At 41.7% G+C, this 24610-nt stretch overlaps 1 protein-coding gene across 1 annotated transcript; it reads left to right on the top strand.

The window, feature by feature from the left end:
• Window positions 1–242: 242 nt before the first annotated feature.
• tspan31 (tetraspanin 31) lies at window positions 243–20342 on the top strand. The gene is made up of 6 exons (XM_061982456.1): window positions 243–414; window positions 5007–5174; window positions 5254–5334; window positions 8295–8435; window positions 8718–8828; window positions 18988–20342. The coding sequence occupies exons 1-6, from the start codon at window positions 352–354 to the stop codon at window positions 19060–19062; spliced, it is 639 nt and encodes a 212-aa protein (XP_061838440.1). The 5' UTR covers window positions 243–351; the 3' UTR covers window positions 19063–20342.
• Window positions 20343–24610: the final 4268 nt, after the last annotated feature.

The following is a 24610-nucleotide window of genomic DNA, read 5'->3' as shown; positions in this document are numbered from 1 at the left end:
TAAGCTAACTCTTAGCTAAAGCTAACTGAGCTAAAAAATATGTATTATTCTGTATAAAAAGTGTCATTTGTAATGATCAAATATTAAAACCTTTTAACATTGTGTCCAAAAGCTAAGCTTTTCGAATCCGAATATTGTACTGTTTACATTTTTTTGTAACCATTTACCTGAACAGGAAAGGGAAGTTTGCAAAAGGAAGTTTGCGTAAGGCTATACGTTGACGTCACGGGAGGCCTACGTCATCAGTCACGCCCACTGCGCGGACCAAAAACATTTGTCACCAATACGCCAGAGATTCGGCTAGCAGCATTCATTCCTAACCTGGACCAGCAAAGAGAGCCGTCAGCAAATATGGTCTGCGGGGGGTTCACTTGTTCGAAAAATGCTCTGTGTTCCTTGAACGTGGTGTACATGGTGAGTTTGTTTTCCAATGAATTACCTTGTAGCTTACATGACCAGATTTAGCCTAGCTTCTAAATGAAGTAGCCTAGCCTTAGCAACCAGTTTAGTCACAACGCAGAACAATAGTGGTTGACTATGCTTTTTGTTTTTTTACATGACTCCGTTTCTCAGGTCAATACGGGTATGTGTGTAATTCCGATATTATACCCCCTAAGTAGATATGTTTGCATAATGTCTGAAATGTAGTAGTCCAGCTTTGCCTTGTAGCCCTTAGCTTGCTAGCCATCGCCATTATACTGGGATGTGATGACACTGCCCTAGCTATGGAGGCCACTTGACCGTGTGCTAGTCATTTTCCCCACCAATGCTATTTTAAGCAGCTGTGTCAAGATTTATCACAATATTCTTAGAATATGTTATCTTATTTAAAACATGACTTCCGTATATGTTATGATATTCAAGTTCACAACACTAATGTAACACAATATACCTTAAATTAAATGACCACCATAATCACAACACCAGGGGGAGCTCCACAAACCACGTTAAACCCAGATTCCGATCTAACAAAGGTCTTAACTCATTCTCCTTCTATGCCACATCAATATGGAATGCACTCCCAACAGGTGTAAAAGAAAGTGCATCTCTATCCTCCTTCAAAACCGCACTAAAAGAACACCTCCAGGCAACTTCAACCCTCCCCCTTCCACATCCCACCTCCCCGGATTGTAAATAATCAAATGTAAATCATCAAATGTATATACTTGTTCTTATGCTTTCTAAACTCACTATGTTCACTGCTCGCTGTACATATCCTACGAAGTCAGACCTACACTGTTTCAATGTCCATTTCTCAGATGATGCAATTGTTGATGACTGAAGTGCTAATATCAACCAAACTTAACCCCCTGCCCCCCGGATTGTAAATAATGTAAATAATTCAATGTACCATATTAGGGCTGGGCAATATGGCCTTTTTTAAATATCTTGATATTTTTAGGCCATATCGCGATACACAATATATATCTCAATATTTTGCCTTAGCCTTGAATTAACACTTGATGCATATAATCACAGCAGTATGATGATTTTATGTGTCTACATTAAAACATTCTTCCTCTTACTGCATTAACATATGCTACTTTTAAACTTTCAGGCAGAGAAGGAAATCAAAACTAAGTCAATTTACCAAAACTGTATTTATTAAACAGTTATTAAGCAGTGGTACAAACATTCATGTCATTTCCAAAACAGAAAGTGCAAGATTGTCAGAGACATTTTAAGTCCTGTGGGGAGTGCTCAGAGAGTATGGGGTAACGGGCTGTCTTATTGTGGCAGTTCGCTCCCTGTATAATCAGTGTCAGAGCTTGGTCCGCATTGCCGGCAGTAAGTCGGACATGTTTCCAGTGAGGGTTGGACTCCGCCAAGGCTGCCCTTTGTCACCGATTCTGTTCATAACCTTTATGGACAGAATTTCTAGGCGCAGTCAGGGCGTTGAGGGGATCTGGTTTGGTGGCTGCAGGATTAGGTCTCTGCTATTTGCAGATGATGTAGTCCTGATGGCTTCCTCCGGCCTAGATCTTCAGCTCTCACTGGATCGGTTTGCAGCCGAGTGTGAAGCGACTGGGATGGGGATCAGCACCTCCAAGTCCGAGTCCATGGTTCTCTCCCGGAAAAGGGTGGAGTGCCATCTCCGGGTTGGGGAGGAGATCTTGCCCCAAGTGGAGGAGTTCAAGTACCTCGGAGTCTTGTTCACGAGTGGGAGAAGAGTGGATCGTGAGATCGACAGGCGGATCGGTGCGGCGTCTTCAGTAATGCGGACGCTGTATCGATCCGTTGTGGTGAAGAAGGAGCTGAGCCGGAAGGCAAAGCTCTCGATTTACCGGTCGATCTACGTTCCCATCCTCACCTATGGTCATGAGCTTTGGGTCATGACCAAAAGGACAAGATCACGGGTACAAGCGGCCGAAATGAGTTTCCTCCGCCGAGTGGCGGGGCTCTCCCTTAGAGATAGGGTGAGAAGCTCTGTTATTCGGGGGGAGCTCAAAGTAAAGCCGCTGCTCCTCCACATCGAGAGGAGCCAGATGAGGTGGTTCAGGCATCTGGTCAGGATGCCACCCGAACGCCTCCCTAGGAAGGTGTTTCGGGCACGTCCGACCGGTAGGAGGCCACGAGGAAGACCCAGGACACGCTGGGAAGACTATCTCGCCCGGCTGTCCTGGGAACGCCTCGGGATCCCCCGGGAGGAGCTGGACGAAGTGGCTGGGGAGAGGGAAGTCTGGGCTTCCCTGCTTAAGCTGCTGCCCCTGCGACCCGACCTCGGATAAGCGGAAGAAGATGGATGGATGGATGGATGGATTTTAAAACAAGCGATTAGTTTAAAACATGATGTCACACAAGATATTTCAATAAGTGTCAAATAAAAATGAGCTGCATAATAGGAAATCAAATAGTGTTCATCCTTCGCTATGTGGTAGGTTCCTGCGGACGTCATCTCCTTCTGTTGACTCTTTTTTTCATACATTGTTGATGTCGATATGTTTGCCTCGGCATTTTGATGGTGTGGCACCGAACGGAGATGTTGACATGCGGAGTTTCAAGCACTCTTCGGGTGACTTTTCAAATGATGCTACATATTAGCAGTAATGCTACTTTTTGTAGAAACGCTTTTGCCCCAGACTTGACAAATTACGGTTGTCTGTTCGACATTCCCACTTGAAGCCAAACCACCGCCAGACGATGGACCCCCTGCTGTTTTTTGGGGGAATTAATTATTCCTTCATTTGTTACCAGATTCACACCTGCTTTCTCTCGTCTTCCCACTCGCATCACAGCTAACTTTAGCCATGCTGCTACCTCTCTGCTCAAGGAGGGCGTATACGTATGTGACGTGTGTAAGAAGGTGCGCTTGCTGTCTGTGAGAAGGAGCGACAAGACTGAGTGAGAAGAACGTGTAGTGTAATGCTCGCAGCTAAAAGCAACTGCGTGAGAACGTATACTCGAATATCACAATATAGTCATTTTCTGTATCGCACAGAGACAAACCCGCGATATATCACGCATATCAATATATCGCCCAGCCCTATACCGTATATATTCTGATGATTAACTTGTGTGATGACTGTATTATGCTGATAGTATGTATTTGTACCATGAATTGATTTACGTGGACCCCGACTTAAACAAGTTGAAAAACTTATTCGAGTGTTACCATTTAGTGGTCAATTGTACGGAATATGTACTGTACTGTGCAATCTACTAATAAAAGTTTCAATCAATCAATCAAAGTGTAATGTAACTCAAGTGTGTTTGCTACCACTGCACACCTCTTTCCTTTACCTTTAATTACATGAAATAAATGATAATTGAAACCTAGCTTGTTTTTGTTACATTGTCTTCCATCACATTTCATATTTTTGTGTTGTTCTATACAATATTGGGATTTGTCTAAAAATAGTATTGTCCTAAATGTTATTGTTGTTAACTTGAGAGAGTTTGATATAGGCTATCCCTTATAGTGCAGAGTTAAACAGATTATTTTCTGTTTCAAACCATAGACCAGTTAGTTACAAAATGAAACAAACAGTCAATCATTAATCTTTGTTTTTTCAATGGGGTTCTCAAATTCAAACTCAAATTAGAAATTTTTGCTCATTAGTGGATATATTACACACACAAAATCCCATCATTTGCCATTTCATTACCTTTTTTCCTGGGAGATAGACATCTTAAACAGGCAAATTATGTCATCATGCAATATCGTTTTTTATATTGTTGATATTTCTTGTGGCTTTGCATAATTCAACCTTCAAAGCAAAAGAAAAATAATTTGGATGTTAGAGCTCAGTGCTCATCAAGTGATGTAGTGAGCGACCTTTGACCACAGATACATGTCAAAATGCTACCTTTGTCTGACTGTCCTAGCTATGGAGGCCACTTGACCGTGTGCTAGTCACCAATGCTATTTTAAGCAGCTGTGTCAAGATTTCTCACGATATTCTTAGAATATGTTATCTTATTTAAATAATGACTTGTTAATTTGAGAGCGTTTGATATAGTCTATTCCTTATAGTGAAGAGTTAAACAGATTCAGTTAGTTACAAAATGAAACAAAAACAGTCAATCATTAATCTTTGTTTTTTCAATGGCGGTCTCAAATTCAAACTCGTATGACATACTTCTACGCATGAGAGGATAAATTACACATATACAAATCCCATCATTTGCCATTTCATTGGGAGATGGAAATCTTACACAGACAAATTATGTCATCATGCAACATGTTTTTTATATTGATATTGCTTGTGGCTTTGCATAATTCAACTTTCAAAGCAAAAGAAAAATAATTTGGATGTTAGAGCTCAGTGCTCATCCAGCCATGTAGCGAGCGACCTTTGACCACAGATACATGTCAAAATGCTACCTTTGTCTGACTGTCAAAACCTATATAATCTTGATTTCTGCCTACCTGGTCCTCCTCTTTGCCCCATGCTACACCTTTTAGGTATACACCTAATCACTGTGACCCATAAAGACCAAAATAATGTTTATAAGCAAGAGGTGATTAGAAGCTGTCACTAACTTCTCACCCTCCTGCTCCCCAGCTAGTCGGCCTGCTGCTGATTGGTGTGGCAGCATGGGGGAAAGGCTTCGGTCTGGTGTCGAGCATTCACATCATCGGTGGTGTGATCGCAGTGGGCGTCTTCCTTCTGCTCATCGCCATTGTGGGCCTCATCGGAGCAATACACCACCACCAAGTCATGCTTTTCTTTGTATCCTTTTTACACATTGATCAAATTCAAATGAACGCAAACATTCTTGGACACTTTTCTTTAACTTTTTACTTCGCAGTACATGGTCATTCTTTTCATTGTCTTCCTCTTTCAATTTGGAGTCTCTTGTTCTTGTTTAGCAATGAACCGTGGTCAGCAGGTGGGTAATTTTTTTTTTAAATTCAACCCATCTTGATGTCACCACAAATTCATTATTTTGAAACATGGTTTTATGAGATTACATTTAGGTAACTAGTCTTCCTTAAAATTGATGTATTCAAGCGGAATGGTTTGGAATTCCCATCCCTCATAAAAAAATGTTGAGTGATACCTTTATTCTTACAAACATAATTCTTTGTTGACAAAGGTGGAGTGCAATTTGACTGCTGAGTAGGCCTGGGCCATATGGCCTGAAAAGAAAGTCTTTTTTTCACAAAAAAAATGAATTTCCGATTTTTTTTTTCTGATTTTCTTCTCCTACCGGTACTTTTTAAAGAAACCAATTAATACAAATGACAGTGATAATTCAAAACACGTTTTTCTTTTATTTGATCAAAACTAGTAGTTTGAAATAAACCTCCTTACATTACATCTTACTCTTAGCAACGTTCTAACTTGTACAGGTAAAAGCCAGTAAATTAGAATATTTTGAAAAACTTGATTTATTTCAGTAATTGCATTCAAAAGGTGTAACTTGTACATTATATTTATTCATTGCACACAGACTGATGCATTCAAATGTTTATTTCATTTAATTTTGATGATTTGAAGTGGCAACAAATGAAAATCCAAAATTCCGTGTGTCACAAAATTAGAATATTACTTAAGGCTAATACAAAAAGGGATTTTTAGAAATGTTGGCCAACTGAAAAGTATGAAAAATATGAGCATGTACAATACTCAATACTTGGTTGGAGCTCCTTTTGCCTCAATTACTGCGTTAATGCGGCGTGGCATGGAGTCGATGAGTTTCTGGCACTGCTCAGGTGTTATGAGAGCCCAGGTTGCTCTGATAGTGGCCTTCAACTCTTCTGCGTTTTTGGGTCTGGCATTCTGCATCTTCCTTTTCACAATACCCCACAGATTTTCTATGGGGCTAAGGTCAGGGGAGTTGGCGGGCCAATTTAGAACAGAAATACCATGGTCCGTAAACCAGGCACGGGTAGATTTTGCGCTGTGTGCAGGCGCCAAGTCCTGTTGGAACTTGAAATCTCCATCTCCATAGAGCAGGTCAGCAGCAGGAAGCATGAAGTGCTCTAAAACTTGCTGGTAGACGGCTGCGTTGACCCTGGATCTCAGGAAACAGAGTGGACCGACACCAGCAGATGACATGGCACCCCAAACCATCACCCAACCATGCAAATTTTGCATTTCCTTTGGAAATCGAGGTCCCAGAGTCTGGAGGAAGACAGGAGAGGCACAGGATCCACGTTGCCTGAAGTCTAGTGTAAAGTTTCCACCATCAGTGATGGTTTGGGGTGCCATGTCATCTGCTGGTGTCGGTCCACTCTGTTTCCTGAGATCCAGGGTCAACGCAGCCGTCTACCAGCAAGTTTTAGAGCACTTCATGCTTCCTGCTGCTGACCTGCTCTATGGAGTTGGAGATTTCAAGTTCCAACAGGACTTGGCGCCTGCACACAGCGCAAAATCTACCCGTGCCTGGTTTACGGACCATGGTATTTCTGTTCTAAATTGGCCCGCCAACTCCCCTGACCTTAGCCCCATAGAAAATCTGTGGGGTATTGTGAAAAGGAAGATGCAGAATGCCAGACCCAAAAACGCAGAAGAGTTGAAGGCCACTATCAGAGCAACCTGGGCTCTCATAACACCTGAGCAGTGCCAGAAACTCATCGACTCCATGCCACGCCGCATTAACGCAGTAATTGAGGCAAAAGGAGCTCCAACCAAGTATTGAGTATTGTACATGCTCATATTTTTCATTTTCATACTTTTCAGTTGGCCAACATTTCTAAAAATCCCTTTTTTGTATTAGCCTTAAGTAATATTCTAATTTTGTGACACACGGAATTTTGGATTTTCATTTGTTGCCACTTCAAATCATCAAAATTAAATGAAATAAACATTTGAATGCATCAGTCTGTGTGCAATGAATAAATATAATGTACAAGTTACACCTTTTGAATGCAATTACTGAAATAAATCAAGTTTTTCAAAATATTCTAATTTACTGGCTTTTACCTGTATAATGTTGTTCCTTTTAGACGAGCTATAAACCATCACTTTTTGTGGTATAATTTTCAAATAACTAATTCAAGAGCTTCCTCTACGAAGCAATACTTCTGTCTTTAATATACTACTTCTGTTAACAAAATTGTAGCATTGCACATTGCATGCAAATAACGGTAATCTCCGACATTGAGATTAATAAAGTTTAAACTTAAAACTTCTGTCTTGAATAAAATACTTATGTTAATAAGAATGTAGTATTTTATATATATATATATATATATATATATATATATATATATATATATATATATATATATATATACAGTATATATAATCAAATAAAATATTGACAGGAGTCGGACTATAGATTCAGTAAGTAGATAAACGTTGGCTTTTTCATTCACACGATAGTGATGTGTAGTGCAACTGCTTTAGTGATCGTTCGCCACTGTGCTTTTTTCTCATCATAGGTAGTATCATCATACATAGTATGTGTAAATGATTCCACCACAGTAAGCTGCTTTTTAGCTGGAGTTTGTTATTGTTGCGGTTTTGTTTTCCTCCTAAAGAGTTGGGTTTCCCGCACTCGCCTGGGGGATTTGGTTTCAGATGCTCCCCCCAGATGACACTAATTTTTTTTATTTTTTTTTGAACAAACATCTCGTTAGCGTTAGCATTAACCATGCTTTGCTCCTAGTCTAAATCTCCACAAAGGAATTATGGGGGAGGGCAGAAGCTACGGAAGCTCCTTAGGGCAAACACTGGGCCGGAACAAGAGTTGAAAAAAATCTATTTGTTTATGTTTTAAATCGGCCGCAACAAAAAACTTGAATTTATTAATCAAATCAATATGTTGCCCAGGCCTACTGTTAAGCAGAGATGTCCACGCATAAGGCAGAAACTCCATTTTGTGCTTATTTACTTTTACAGGAGGTATTTCTGAACTCGACTTGGGGAATGTTGGAAAATAAAACCAAAACCGACTTGGAGAGTCAGCTGAACTGCTGCGGGCTGCTAAATGTCACCAGCAGTCGAGTGCAGTTTGAGCAGGATCTACAAAACTGCCCCGCTGTAAGTGTCTGATGTCTCACTTTTCAAAGGTGAAAAACACAATTCTCCTTAAACACTGTGCTGTTTAATTGTGAATTACTTCAATCGATAAATATTCCTGTTAACAGAATAAAACAATCGCATAAAGACAATTTAGTCACAGTTCCAAGCTTTTAGTCACACAGTTTGTCCCAAAGGCTGTGGCAGAGTAAGTAGGCCACTTCCTAGCTCAGCTGACAGCCGTAGATTTGTACTGCAACAGACCAAATGCCTGAATTGCTATTTTTGTGCGTTTGACTGCAGTTATGCAAGAAGACTAGTTCTTGTTTCACCTGCGGCGATATGATGCTGAATCATGCCAGTGAAGCTCTCAAGATTCTCGGAGGTGTTGGACTCTTCTTCAGCTTCACAGAGGTGAGTAGCACGTGTCCACACCTACATATACTGCTAATCCCATGCTAATTGGCACGCATTCTGTCATCAAAATCCAGTCTGTGGTGTTGCATCTTATTGTCAAGTTTATAAACTATGGGTTTACTCGCATTTTGAATTTTGTATTGTGCTGGACTCCTACTCCTGGCCCCCTACTGTCCGGTTTACTTGTCCCATCATTTCTGTTTAGGGATGGGCGATACATATAGTCTCTTGCAATAGCAATATATATAATGATATGCTATTTGGCATATGACTAATAGAACCATATCAAAACGGTTAACAAAGTCTACTAATTTGTCTGCTGACATATGCGATAACATTTTGCATTTCCAGTTGTTTTATTTTCGCTATTATAAATCTACTTGCCTTTTTACTGTTAATAGTTGGTTTGTTTCTAATGTAACATTTGTTCTAGCTACACTTCCGTTAAAATATTAATAAGCACTTTTTCTTTTGTTTGTAGGAATGTAACAATCTCAACATCTCATGGTACGATATTGTCACGGTATTAAGGCTACGGTAGAATCCAGTGGTATTGTACCAAAAAAATAAAAACTTGATAAAAATACCATAGTATGTAAAATGAAGTGGCAGGACTGTTTAGGATAACCACATTAACTGTTGTTATTGTACAATGTAACACAAACTGTACACAAGTGGCAGCTGTTGGTCTTTCAAGTAGGGGAAGCTATATTTTAGTTACTCTTTAAATCTGAGTACAGTCTCCATTAACAGTAAAAAATATGTAAACATATCAACAGGAACGATGGAATGAAAGTTTAAAAATTATTTGGCAGTGTTTTTTATTTCAACATTGCTGATTCGCTCATTTTGCTGCCAATCAAAGAGGGATTCAGTCCAGACTGGTCATCCAATCATGCGGAAGCCCGCCGACCCCCTTTCAATCAGTGTTATTCATTGGCTCCCCGTCCATGTGCGGGACAAAGTCGAGTATTTATCCAATGATTGCCTAGTTTGGCTGCAACATTGCGACGCAACCGCATCAATGAAAAAAGTTGCACCAACTGTCGCCAAAGTAACTGATTCTAAACAAAAATCAAACACATTCTAACGCATTTAGTCAATGAAATGCGAACACAAAATAACATATTTGACCACTTTATTTAATTTTAGGAGAAGCAGCCGCACGGACGGCACTTTGTCTTAGCGCCGAGGCTCCATACACCTGTGTGCATCTTGCTTACGGTTGATCAACGTTTTTCAGTGGCCACATATTTTGTGCATCACTAGTCAATAGTGCATAAATAATTTTTTTTTTTTTTTATTTTTTTTATTTTTTTTATTATTATTTTAAACAACAAAAAACACAAGATACACTTACCATTAGTGCATCAACCCAAGAAAACCCTCCCTCCCCCATCCACACTCATCCGCACTCATTTACACAAAAGGGGCTGTCTCTTTAATAATATTAGTTTATATATCATTTATATAGTATGTCCTCAACAAACACACTTCTCCTGTAGGCTATCTCTTTTTTCCCCTTTACCGTGTTTCACGCCCCCACCTTGTAGGTCCGTGCTGCGAAGAGGATTCTGAGAGATGTGGTTTATTTTCAGACTGGCTAATGCGAATGTGCCAAAAAAAAACCACACTCACCAGTTTTTGTTTGATATCGTCACACATCACGTCATTATTGTGAGGATTTTGAAACCCCAATACCGCGGTATCTACAATACTGTTAAATCCCTAGTTGTTTGGCTACTTTTTTAATTAGTTTTTAATTAGTTTTGGGCAAAACTACAAATTTTGGTATCGATCCACTACCAAGTAGTTACAGAGGCAGTATTAGCCATACCAATGTTCATACTTAAAACATTTAATTCAAAGATTCAGTTTTTCAACTGTAATCTGTCAAAAACACAGGATAGAGGTGTAACGATATCAATATTAAAATTATTTTCTTATTCCCTTTTATTACATACAACATTTATGACAAAGTCAATAGTGCAAACTAGCGTTTTTTCAGACGATTAGGCACACTTAAAATTAGGGATGTCCGATAATGGCTTTTTGCCGATATCCGATATTCCGATATTGTCCAACTCTTTAATTACCGATACCGATATTAACCGATATATGCAGTCGTGGAATTAACACATTATTACGCCTAATTTGGACAACCAGGTATGGTGAAGATAAGGTACTTTTTAAACAAATTAATAAAATAAGATAAATAAATTAAACATTTTCTTGAAAAAAAAAAAAAAAGTAAAACAATATAAAAACCGGTTACATAGAAACTAGTAATTAATGAAAATTATTAAAAATCAACTGTTAAAGGTTAGTACTATTAGTGGACCAGCAGCACGCACAATCATGTGTGCTTACGGACTGTATCCCTTGCAGACTGTATTGATATATATTGATATAGAATGTAGGAACCAGAATATTAATAAGAGAAAGAAACAACCCTTTTGTGTGAATGAGTGTGAATGGGGGAGGGTTTTTTTGGGTTGGTGCACTAATTGTAAGTGTATCTTGTGTTTTGTATGTTGATTTAATAAAAAATAAAAAATAAACGATACCGATAATAAAAAAAACGATACCAATAATTTCCGATATTACATTTTAACGCATTTATCGGCCGATAATATCGGCAAGCCGATATTATCGGACGTCCCTACTTAAAATCCTTAAATTTAAAAAAAAATGTACAGTGTTTCTTATAACCTGCTACGTATTAATTCTGGTTGTGCTTACTGACCTCAAAACAATTTTATTTGGTACACGGTGTAATGATAAGTGTGACCAGTAGATGGCAGTCACACATATATACAAATAGACTGCAGGTAGACTGACACTCGTTCAATAAATGACGCTAGCAAGTTCCCCGTAAGCAAGCAACACCAAAACTTTGATGTTTCATTGAGAATATAGAACATTATACACGGTGCTCAAAAATCTGTCAATGTTTTAGTACGACGAAGCCGCACCGCTTGATAAAAACACGGAGCATTATGGCTACTGTAGTCAGACGTACTGCGCTTCAACATATGGGTATTATATGGTGTGTATAAGGAGACATTATCTGTTGTTTTGTTTCTCAATATTATGCAAAACCAACTTTTCTTACCTATTGGTACCTGCTCATGTGTATTTGGGATCTGCGTAATTCCCCAAAATATGCACATGTGCTCTGTGCCGTAGTCAATAAGCTCCTTCTTTTTCTTCATCCTCTTGTTGTGGGGCATTCATCATCCGCTGTTGCCATTTCTAACATACAGTAAAGTAGCGTAGAGTACTAACTTATTATATCTGTCAGTAGACTCGCTATGAAAGTGCTAAAAACTACCGGTACAACAAAGATGAGGGGTAGAAGACAATGTCGAAGTGGAGCCACGTAAGCAAGACCGGCCACTAAACGCTGCATCCTATAGAGACGGTCAGAAAGCGGCTTGATGATGGTCTGTAAATTATAATCTGTGCAACAATTTGACCAAAGAACCATCATTTTATGTTATGTAGAACACAAAGAAGTATTTGAAATGTAGAAATTATTTTTGAATATGACCCCTTAATGCGCTTTATTATAATAATAATAATAATAATAATGGATTAGATTTATATAGCACTTTTTTATACACTCAGCGCTTCACAGAGAAGTGAGAACGAGGGCTGCAACTAACAACTAATTTGATAGTCGATTATAACTTCGATTAATCGCTTAATAATCGGATAAAAGAGACAAACTACATTTCTATCCTTTCCAGTATTTTATTGGGGAAAAAAACAGCATACTGGCACCACGTTCTTTCAACTTGCCAAATAAAACAAGGAAAATGTTTTTTTTTATTAAGTACACCATTGTCATGCACAATAGCAAACATTTTGCTTGGGGGAATTTCAAACCTGGCTACTACCTATTCCAACCAATGTTGGATGCTGAATGTCTTTCCTCTAGTGCAGTGGTCCCCAACCACCGGGCCGCGGCCCGGTACCGGTCCGTGGATCGATTGGTAACGGGCCGCACAATTAAAAAAAAATATATATATATTTATATATTTTTTATTGAATCAACATAAAAAACACAAGATACACTTACAATTAGTGCACCAACCCAAAAAACCTCCCTCCCCATTTACACTCATTCACACTCATTCGCACAAAAGGGTTGTTTCTTTCTGTTATTAATATTTCTGGTTCCTACATTATATGTCAATATAGATCAATACAGTCTGCAGGGATACAATCCGTAAGCACACATGATTGTATTTTTTAATGCCAAAAAAAATATATATATATATACACACACACACACACACACACACACACACACACACACACACACACACACACACACACACACACACACACAACGGATCAATGTACCGGGACTATGGACTTAAAAAGTTACGTACTGTGAGTTCTTCCCTTCATCCATGGCTCCAACATGATTCCTCTTTAGATGCTCCTGAAGCAATGTTGTACTTCCGTGCCATTTTGCAGGAAACGGTCTTCTTTGAAATCTTTAAAGTAAAGCGTTACCACACTTTTGACGACTTAGGTCGTACACTTTTCTCCATTGAAGCAATAACCTCAACATGTTTCTCCGCTGAACTATCCGTACTGTTTTCCTCCGCCATTTTTCGAATGTTTCCAGGCAAAGTAGAAGGCGTCATCACGTGAGCTGCACATGACACATCATTGGCTGGCTTACTGCCACCTCATGAGACGTAGCCTCAGCGCCCCCTGGCACTGTTTTTTTACTGATTTTGTACTTATTTTGACTATTGTTTCTCATTTGTTTGTAAATGTTGCAGTTTATAAATAAAGGTATATTTAAAAAATATATATTTAAAAAAAAATATATATAAAAAAAACGTAGCCTTAGCGCATGCGCATAGCATAGATCCAACGAATCGATGACTAAATTAATCGCCAACTATTTTTATAATCAATTTTAATTGATTAGTTGTTGCAGCCCTAGTGAGAACCCATCATTCATTCACTCCACATTCACACCTGGTGGTGGTAAGCTACATTTGTAGCCACAACTGCCCTAGGGTAGACTGACTGAAGCGTGGCTGCCAGTTTGCACCTAAGGCCCCTACGACGACCACCCATCATTCATTCACCAGTGTGAGCGACACTGGGGGCAAGGGTGAAGTGTCCTGCCCAAGGACACAACGGCAGTGATTTGGATGGCAAGAGGCAGGAAGCAAACCACGCCATGCCACCCTTATAATCCCCTGTGCCTTTTGTATAAAAGTAGAGCTGAATAGACCCGCTCATCGGCAGTGCGCCCTATAATCCGTTGCGCCCTATGGTCCGAAAAATGGTGAACAAAAGCCAAAACTACTATTGGCTCTTTTTTCCTGAGTTTGTAAACGATAACAAAAACGATTTAGTAGTATTGACCTTATACCGATACTATACCTGGTATCGTTACTGTCGATGTTTGTGTCAATCCACCCAGCACTGTTTACATTGAAGAGCTCTAGCTTAGAATCAGAATCAGAATCAGCTTTATTGTCATTACGCAAGGTAACGAGATTGAGGCCATTCCATACAGATGTGTGCATGCTAGAAAAACAATGTGCAAATATATAAAAATATAAAAAATGTAGAAGTGCAATGAATATGGTGTGAAATGAATATATACATGAAAAAACAAAACAAAAACAGGGTGGTTGGTGGAATGGGTTATTGCACCGAAGAGAAGGCATTTATGAGGGACAATGGGGCAGTCCGTTCAGGATGGTTATGGCCCTGGGGAAGAAGCTGTTCTTTAGCCTGTTTGTTTTGGTTTTAATGCACCTGTAGCGCTTCCCAGAGGGCAGCAGGTGGAACAGGTCAGAGCCAGGGTGGGTGCTGTCCTTGATGATGGCACTGGCTCTGTTGAGGCAGCGGGAGGTGTAGATGTCCGTCAGAGAGGGGAGAGGGCGGCCGATGATCTTCTGAGCCGTCTTGACCACTCTTTGCAGCCTCTCCCTGTCTGCTGCAGTGCAGCTGCCGTACCATACCGTAATACAGTAGGTCAGCAGGCTCTCGATGGACGAGCGGTAGAAGGTCAGCAGCAGGTCAGGCTTCAGGTTGTACTTCCCGAGGACTCTAAGGAAGTGTAGCCGCTGCTGAGCCTTCTTGATGATTGATGTGGTGTTGACTGTCCAGGAGAAGTCATTAGAGATGTGGACTCCAAGGTACCTGAAGGTGTGGACCCTCTCTACACGCTCGCCGTTGATGTAGAGGGCGGCAGGGTTGGTGCTGCTCCTCCTGAAGTCGACGATGATCTCTCTGGTCTTGCTGGTGTTGAGAGCGAGGTTGTTCTCCGAAGACCAGGCCGTCAGCTTCAGGACCTCCTCTCTGTAGGCAGTCTCGTCACCCCTGGAGATGAGCCCGACCACTGTGGTATCGTCGGCGAACTTGACGGTAAGGTTGTCACTGTGGGCCGGACTGCAGTCATGGGTGTAAAGGCAGTAGAGGAGGGGACTCAGCACACAGCCCTGTGGGGAGCCGATGCTCAGCGTGCGGGAGGATGAGAGGTGCGGGCCAAGTCTCACATTCTGGGGTCGGTCCGTTAGGAAGTCCCTTATCCAGGCGTTTGTGAGAGGGGGGAGGCCAAGAGTGTCCAGTTTATTGCAGAGTCTGTCCGGGATTATTGTATTGAAGGCAGAGCTATAGTCCACAGAGAGCATCCGGACGTAGCTCTGCTGCTGCTCCAGGTGGTTCAGAGCAGAGTGGAGAGCAACAGCGATGGCGTCCTCTGTGGACCTGTTCGCCCGGTATGCGAACTGGTGGGGGTCGAAGTCTGGAGGGATATGGTCCTTGATGTGCTGGAGAACAAGTCGCTCGAAGCACTTCATGATTACCGGAGTGAGGGCCACTGGTCGGTAATCATTCAGGCTGGTGATGGGAGACTTCTTCGGCACCGGGATTATTGTAGATGACTTCAGGCAGGATGGGATGACTGCCTGAGCCAGGGAGAGGTTGAAGATCCTGGTGAGGGGGGGAGCGAGCTGGTGGGCGCACGTCCTGAGCACCTTTCCAGGTACTCCGTCTGGTCCGGTAGCCTTCCTGGGGTTCACAGCCAGGAGCACTCGTCTGACACTGTGCTCCTGTACAGTGAGTGGAGTGGCGCCGGAGCCCGGTGGGGGCGGGGGCAAGGCTGGAGCAGATGAGTGTCGCTGGGGGGTTTCGAAACGGGCAAAGAAACCGTTAAGCTCCTCTGCCAGTGTCGCACTCTGATCCGCAGTTGTCATATTGCAGCCTCTGAAGTTCGTGATGTCATGAATGCCCCGCCACACCTCCCGTGAGTTTTTGCTGGACAGATGGGACTCTATGCACCTCCTGTGGTCCGCCTTTGCTTTTTTAATCCCTCTCTTCAGGTCGGCTCTAGCAACACTGTACAGTGCCCTGTCCCCTGACCTGAAGGCTGCGTCGCGGGCCCTGAGGAGTGTGCGGACCTGGCTGGTCATCCAGGGTTTCTTGTTGGGGTAAACCCGGATGGTTTTTTCCACAGTCACATTCCCGATGCAGAACTTTATGTAGTCCAGCACCGTTCCTGTGGCTGTCTCCAGCTCCTGTTGTTGGAAGAGGTCCCAGTCTTGTGTGTTGGAAGCAGTCCTGAAGTTTGGGGAGTGCATCGTCAGGCCAGGTCATAACAGTCTTTGTGATAGGCCTGGCCTGGCGTCTGATGGGGGTGTAGGTAGGAGAGAGCAGGAGGGAAAGATGGTCTGACTGTCCAAGCTGGGGGAGGGGTGTAGCTCTGTACGCGTGCTTTATGTTGGTATACACGTGGTCCAGGGTGTTCTTGCCCCTTGTAGAACACTTCACGTGCTGGTAGAACTTAGGGAGTACAGTCTTCAGATTGGCCTTATTAAAATCCCCTGCTATAATATGAACACCGTCGGGGTGGGCCCGCTGCTGTTCGTTGACGGTGTTCAGCAGAAGAGAGAGCGCTGTGTTTACTTTGGCGTCCGGTGGAATATACACAGCCGTGATGATAACAACAGACAGCTCTCTCGGGAGAAAAAAAGGCCGACATCTAGCAGACATGTACTCCACGTCCGGGCAACAGTGCTGTTCAGTGATTGTCCCGTTGTTGCACCAGTTCTCATGCACGTAGATACAGAGCCCCCCTCCTCTGCTCTTACCGGAGTCCTTAGTTCTGTCCCGGCGGAGCAGAGTGCGTCCGGCTAGCTGCATGCTAGCATCGGGTATTTCCGGGTGAAGCCAGGTTTCGGTGATAATCATAGCACAACAGTCCCGAACAAGTTGTAACTCCAGGTCGTCCATCTTCTGTACAAGGGATCTGGCATTAGAGAGGAACAGGCTCGGTAGAGGTGGCTTGTGGGGTTGTTTCCTAAGCCTGAGCAAGACGCCGGACCTGCGGCCACGCTTCTGCTTCCTCTCCCTCCTCCGTCTGCGCCGTCTCCCAGACCCGACAACAAACCACGGAGAGCCCTGTGCTCTCGCTATGTCATCTGGGATGTTGTGCTCGTGGTGAAAGTCGCTCGAAACAGATATCTGGTGCGAGTTACCGATATCCAAGAGTGACTGGCGGGTGTACCGGGTGTTTGCAGTACAGGTGGTGCACAAAAGGAAAAAAAACATGAAGAAAAGAAGGAAGAAAGAGCACTGAAATGGAGAGCCGTAAGCCGCTGCGTCTGTGCGCGCCGCCATCTTGGATTATTTTTATTTTTATTTTTTATTTTTTTTAGCGGTTATCCATGCTATTTTGTATCCTCCTATGGTGTGTATTCTAACATGTTTAGTTATTTATTGTCCTCTGGTCCTCCAGAGATAATAATACTTGTAGGAATGTAACATTGTGAAATTTTCATATCACGGTCATTGTGACCAAAATTGTCACATTTGTCATTATCGCTGAATTGTTCAATCTCTGGCCTGTTTAAGAAACCTCAGTGTGTGTTGTATATGTCAATCACTCTGTCTCAGAGAGCATAGCCTGTAGGTTCAATGTACACAATTGAAAAGTTGCTCAGACAGCACTGTGTTTATAGACGTTTACATTCTGGTATGTCGTTTCTTAATGGGGGAAAAAAATGTACGTCTCTTGTATTCATATTAGCTAGTTTTCGCCGGTCCATAAGTTTATCAAAGTGCAGATATTTTTCTATAATTTAAATTTAAACAATAAATACTAACCATCGATAGTTTTACCGCAGTTTATCATTAATACAGTTTATTGCTATATTCCTAGATACTTGTTAGAAACAAAGTTTATTTCCGGCCATGAAAGCAATCATTATTGATTTGCACCGTGGAGGGACATTAGCCACTAGCGAGAATGCTACATTACGTGGAGGACGCCTTGGTTTTTTTGTCACTGTGAAATTTGTAGGACACAGCTAGAATGTGTCATCAACATGCATTATCACGATATGACTATCGTATTACAAGTTCTATTGTCGGTCAAATTTATATCATTTTTATTGTATATTGTCTGTATCGCCCAACCCTATTCGATCCAAATACCATTCACATTTAGCTGCGTAGAAGGCAGAGTATGGTTTGGTTTGGTGTAAGTATGCCCTCAGTCGTGTAAAAAAAAAAAATTACTTAAAACATTTTAGGATAGGATACACTTTTTTTCGCCCCACAATGGGGAAAAAAGTTCAACTTAATGATAAAACTGGTACCACCTATGCACACCCTAAGTACCCATTTTATACACCAAAGATTACACTAGATACAGACGATGATACCAAAGTTGTAGTAACACTCATATTGCTCATAAAGCGTACATATTACGCACCAAAAAGATTATGTGATGTACAACTGAAAAGTTTGTAAGATTTTTCTCTGTGGTAGAACATGAATAAATGATGAGATTTAAATATTTTGGTATGAAGATAATGTTTCTGTGAAAAAAACAACAGATATTAAAGACTAAGACCCTTAATTGTCATGGATATACACAACAAAAATAAACTAATGATAAATGACAGGGTAGAGCAGTGACTGACTGGCTTTTAGCGGGCAAAGATCAGCTAGGGAGTTAGGTGCTTTTGGTCTTACTGGTCAATTGTAGTCAATAGTCCTCTCTTGACTAGTTGATAGTATTTCAACAAAGCTTTAAATATTTGTCCCTGGAACCTTTCTCAGAGTTAAAATGTGGCTTTCTCTCTCCTGACTTTCAATCCTTCTCCAGATTTTGGGAGTTTGGCTGGCAGTGCGGTACAGGAATCAGAAGGATCCACGAGCAAACCCAAGTGCTTTCCTATAGTCTGTCCCTACACATAGGTGTCGTAGTAAAATCCATGCCATTGCTGATACACTGGTACACCACACTTGGCAACACGGAACCAACGAGTGCACGCAGCTACTTACCAACACAGAGGACACACTATACGCCATCATCAAAGACTAGCTTGACATAATCCTGGATACTCACGCATGACAGGATGATTTGTAATACCAGTGCGCCTAACTCACTAGTATTGCGACACAGCCTTGATTTGAGTGCCCAAACGCAACCTGCGTGGTCAAGTTGTCGCCAGACCCAGCATCTGAGAGGTGTCCCACAAATCTGTCCAGGTGCACTTTCAAATGTTCTTGTGTACAAAGAAACCGGTTCTTCTGTGTGATGTGCAAAAATTCGACCTGCGTGGTGAGGAGAGAAGAAAGTGACTGGACGGTTTGAGTAAAGTAGCTTTGATGTAAATGTCACACACAGCTTTGAATAGATTTCTGACAATTAGTTGCTAGTCAATCAGGTTCAAATATTTATGAACTGTAACTGAGCCAGCTGTCACAAATGTTGAACTGCCAACGGACTGCGCACCTGATGTTGTATATATGTTTCAATACTGTCGTTCACACAGATCTTCCAAGTAGTTTCTATTCTAGTTGCTTGGTTTGTCTGCACATTTCATCTTGCTTCCTTTGTGTTGCATCTCAACTATGTACCTTTACCTCCTGTTTATCTGGAAGAGATCATAATAATATATAAATATAAAAAAAAAAAAATACATGTTTAGGTTAATCTGGCCAAAACGGCATCACAAAGCTAATTTTGATTTGTAAGTGTTTGTTGTAATGTGTTTGTTTATTGTGGATCATTCTTTGTTGTAAGCCGTTTTAATCTTGATACTATGTTCTCTATTATTGATAATTGCCATTCTGTTCATCAGTGTTAAATACTTTGTAAAAATATGTTAAATATGTTCAAAATCTATTTTAAGCTACTGTTGATGATGCACAATTTGTGTTGTAGATTTTGGCATTTTATATTCACTAATTGTTATTTTAAGATGTCATTCATTAGAATAGCTTTTGACTTAAAGACGAACTGTCTTACTTGAACTTACTTACGTGCTAGCGCAGATTTGCTGCTACTGCGGAGACTTTTCCCCGTCATGTACAGATGCTTTACTACAGCTTACATTTATTGTTCTGCTCAGTATTTACACCAAACCTTTTCATTTTTGTGCACTTGCGGTTGAAACGTTGTTCCCCTTTATTTGGGGACTTCATTTTACAAATAATAAAATCTCAAACTGGAAAGCACTGGCTTTGACTCATGTTTAATTTTCTTTCTTGTGAAACTGTTTACAAGAAGGATGACATTTAATTACTTTAAAAATGTAGAGTGAAGCTTCTCATTTTTCAGTGAATTTCTACCACATGGGGGCAGTAAAGCGGGTTCTGCTGGACAACAGTGCTGGTATTTGTGCTCTCAGACAGGAACTATTGTCTAAACAAGCAAAATGTGAAGCACACAGAATGAAAGTGGAAAAAGGATGAAGATGCAATCTGTAAAAAGAGACCATTTTAAAATCTTGGTTGATTCCTTGTGATATTCCTTCAGATGGCTGTTAATCCTCTCGCCTGGACGGGCTCCAGGCGTGTGGGGGTAGCAGAGGGATATCTTGCACAATTTGATTTTTAAAATTATTTGTATTTTGATATCAACAATGTCAGTGAGGTTGGTTTATCTGACAGGTACGGCAGCCCCCTCATTATGAAAGCTGTGACCTAATCCTTGGCCTTGAACACTCCAGCGCAGTGACCACCTGCTTGTTCACTTTCCTGAGACAGGAACATTTATGTAAGATTTTGAGAGTGTCCGGCAGCAGCGTTTTGGGAAGTGAACCACACATGCAAGCCACTATCCTGTCAGCATGTTCTCTGAGGGCCCCATGCCAGTCTCCACCTTGTGATCAGGCCCATATGCCGGGTGTATTAGCTGCTACAAGCTGTGGAGAATTGCACCAACAGAGACTGCCATCTGTCTTCTTACAGATATAGAACTCACTGTGCAAGCACACGGAAGAAGGATTTTAAAACACTTGATCAATCATCGCACTGACTCTCAACTCAGTATGAGAGGGGCGGGGCGAGGTCGCATTCTCCTCAATAGGGTCTTAGACCTAGTTGAAGGTGCCTTGTTAATGATCGGAGTCAAGCAGGTCAGATGCTGCTGATTCATGAAATTTGTGCATTTTTCTACAATACAACTTTGAATGGACATGCAGAAATTAGATCAAATCAGTACTCACCAGACACTTCATTAGGTACACCCGCAGGCTGCACGTAACTGGAATTGTATTAGAAGTTTGTCTCTACAGAGATGATATTTAGGAACGGTTCGATCAGGGTTTTATTATGCTACTTATAATCCTCGGAGAGGTACCAGTCTAGAGAGGTGCTCGTTGTTCTAAGCCGTGACCAGAGGTGGACCACTCTTCTATGCCATAGATGAAGACCTCCTACGACCCTCTGCATGCCCCCAATGGGCTTGACTCTCACATTATCATGAATAATAACTGTACCCACTTGGCATCCATTGCAGCAGGTCACCCAGGAGGTATCTCCACATCTGCGGCTCCTTCCCAAGGTTTTGTCTTTTTCCTATTTTGGGCTGTTGTGTTTTTCCTTGCCGGATTAAGGCTGAGATCAGGGGATGTCGTTTTTTTCTGTGTAGCCCTTTGAGTTACTTGTGTTAAAGGGCTATATACTTTAAATACAGTTTGATTGATTATTTGATTGATTGATAAAACAAAAACAAAGTAAAAAGCATACAAACAAAAACTACCACTAGTCTTTTAAATCATTTGTCTCAAAGTCCTCCTGTGTCGGGGGAATTATTCCCTGAGTTTGTAAACAATAACGAAAACAACAAGAAAAACATTTTCAGAAAATAAAAATATTGACCTAATTACTCTGGTATTGCTCATGCAAATGGTCTCAGCTGATGAGGTGCTTAAAAAATTGAGCGCACTCCACCCAAACAAGGCCACCGGCCTTGACAATATCCCCTCCAGATTTCTCAGGGACTCTGCCTCCACCATTGCCCCAATCATCACGCACATAATAAACCTCTCAATTACTCAAGGCCAAGAACCAAAAGATTTGAAGATAGCAAGAGTAACTCCCCTCTTTAAAAAAGGAAGCAAATTGGAACCTGGCAACTGCCGACCTTTTTCTATTCTCAGTTCCATTTCGAAAGTAATGGAAAAAATAGTTTATGAACAGGTCGATAGTTACCTTGCCACCAATAAACTCATGTACAAATTCCAATCCGGCTTCGGAACTAACCACTCCACTGACACATGCCTTCTCTATCTGACCAACCACATCAAACATGAGGTGGACGCGGGCAAATACTGGGGCATGGTCATGCTGGACCTTCAGAAGGCCTTTGACACCGTTAACCACGCTATACTGTTGGATAAGCTCAGAGCAATCGGATTTGACAAAACCTCATCGAGCTGGATGCTATCTTACTTGGAGGGGAGGGAACAGGTGGTAGAGATGAACGGCATCGTGTCCCCCCCCTCTCAGTAAGCTGTGAAGTCCCCCAAGGCAGTATATTAGGGCCTTTACTGTTCCTATGTCAAAACGTGGACTATGGGTTGTTGAGTTTTCCCGGAATGCAAAGGAAAGTTGGCGCGTGCAAAGCGTGAGACAGGTTCATGACATGAGGACAGGTGAAAACTAATGGTTGCTATGGTGACAAAACAAGAGTGAAAAAGCAGGAACTAAGTGTCCAAAAACCAAACAGAACATGACTTAAACAAAACATGATCAACAGACATGACATCCTAATATACATAAACGACTTGTCATCAGCATGCGACTGTGAATTGTTCTTGTTTGCGGATGACTCGGCCCTGCTGGTATCTGACAAGGACAAGTCACAGGTGGAGAAAATCCTCAGTGCTGAACTCTGTAGAACTTGCACCTGGCTCGCTGACAACAAGCTATCCATACATTTGCGTAAAACGGAATCCATCCTGTTTGGGTCCCACATCAACCTTAAGAAAGTCAATGACTTCACTATAAAAGTTATCACCAGGAAAGATGAGGTCACCTACCTAGGTTCCATTCTAGAGGCTAATCTTTCCTGTGATAAAATGGCAACCAAGGTAATCAAAAAGGTCAACCAACGAACGAGATTTCTCTATAGAATCTCCTCTCTGGTCAACAAAAGCATTATGAGGATTCTAGCGGGAACTCTCGTTCAACCCTTTTTCGATTACGCATGCACCTCCTGTTACCCTAGCACCTCCAAAACCCTCAAATCTTCAAATCTAATCTCCAAACATCTCAGAACAAGCTAGTCAGATTACTTCTAGACCTCCACCCCAGATCACACCTCACTCCTACTCACTTTTTCAAAGTGGTCTGGCTCAGGGTGGAGGACAGAGTAAAACAACTTGCTCTGAGCCTAGTCTATAAAATCCGCTACACCTCCCTGATACCGAAGTACATGTCAAACTACTTCCATAACGTAAATGACCGCCATAACCACAACACCAGGGGGAGCTCCACTAACCACGTTAAACCCAGATTTCGAGCTAACAAAGGTCTTAACTCATTCTCTTTCTATGCCACATCAATGTAGAATGCACTCCCAACAGGTGTAAAAGAAAGGGCATCTCTATCCTCCTTCAAAACCGCAATAAAAGTACACCTCCAGGCAACTTCAACCCTAAACTAACACCCTCCCCGGATTGTTAATAATCAAATGTAAACAATCAAATGTAGATACTTTTTCTTATACTTTCTGATCCCTCTCTCTGTTTCTCTCTCTCTCTCGCTCTCTCTCTCTCTCTATGTCCACTACTTGCTGTACATATGTACCAAGTCAGACCTACACTTTCAATTTCCATTTCTCTGTTCTCAATTGTTGATGACTGAAGTGATGATAACAACCAAACCGAACCCCCCCCCCCCCCCCCCCCCCTCCCCCTTCCTCCACATCCCACACCCCGGATTGTAAATAATGTAAATAATTCAATGTAACAGTGACGTGCGGTGAGGTTCATGACTGGTGAGGCACTGACTTCATCACAGTCAGATTTTCAAACATATGAACCCTAAAGAGTATCTTATTCACCATTTGATTGGCAGCAGTTAACGGGTTATGTTTAAAAGCTCATACCAGCATTCTTCCCTGCTTGGCACTCAGCATCAAGGGTTGGAATTGGGGGTTAAATCACCAACAATTATTCCCGGGCGCGGCGCCGCTGCTGCCCACTGCTCCCCTCACATCCCAGGGGGTGATCAAGGGATGGGTCAAATGCAGAGGACAGATTTCACCACACCTAGTGAGTGTGTGACAATCATTGGTACTTTAACTTAACTTTAACTTTACACATACAAACTGTAGCACACAAAAAAGCACATTTAATTAAAAAAACGTTATTATGGTCTTACCTTTACTTATAAGTGCGGGAACAGTGGTGTTCGTGTTGGAGGAGTTGCGAATGAATGAAATATGAAATCCGTGCTGCAGTCTGCAGGTGTACCTAATGTTGTGTCCCTGC

This window comes from Nerophis lumbriciformis, linkage group LG01 (genome assembly GCF_033978685.3).
Source record: "Nerophis lumbriciformis linkage group LG01, RoL_Nlum_v2.1, whole genome shotgun sequence".
Taxonomy (NCBI): domain Eukaryota; kingdom Metazoa; phylum Chordata; class Actinopteri; order Syngnathiformes; family Syngnathidae; genus Nerophis; species Nerophis lumbriciformis.
The sequence above is the reverse complement of the archived record's forward strand: the minus strand, read 5'-3'. Positions and strand labels throughout refer to the sequence as shown.

Excerpts from the sequence above, each read along its gene's own strand:
- tspan31 (XM_061982456.1), top strand. The coding sequence starts at position 352 with ATGGTCTGCGGGGGGTTCACTTGTTCGAAAAATGCTCTGTGTTCCTTG. Across the intron at positions 415-5,006 it reads CCTTGAACGTGGTGTACATG|CTAGTCGGCCTGCTGCTGAT; the intron begins GTGAGTTTGTTT and ends CCTGCTCCCCAG. Across the intron at positions 8,436-8,717 it reads ATCTACAAAACTGCCCCGCT|TTATGCAAGAAGACTAGTTC; the intron begins GTAAGTGTCTGA and ends GTTTGACTGCAG.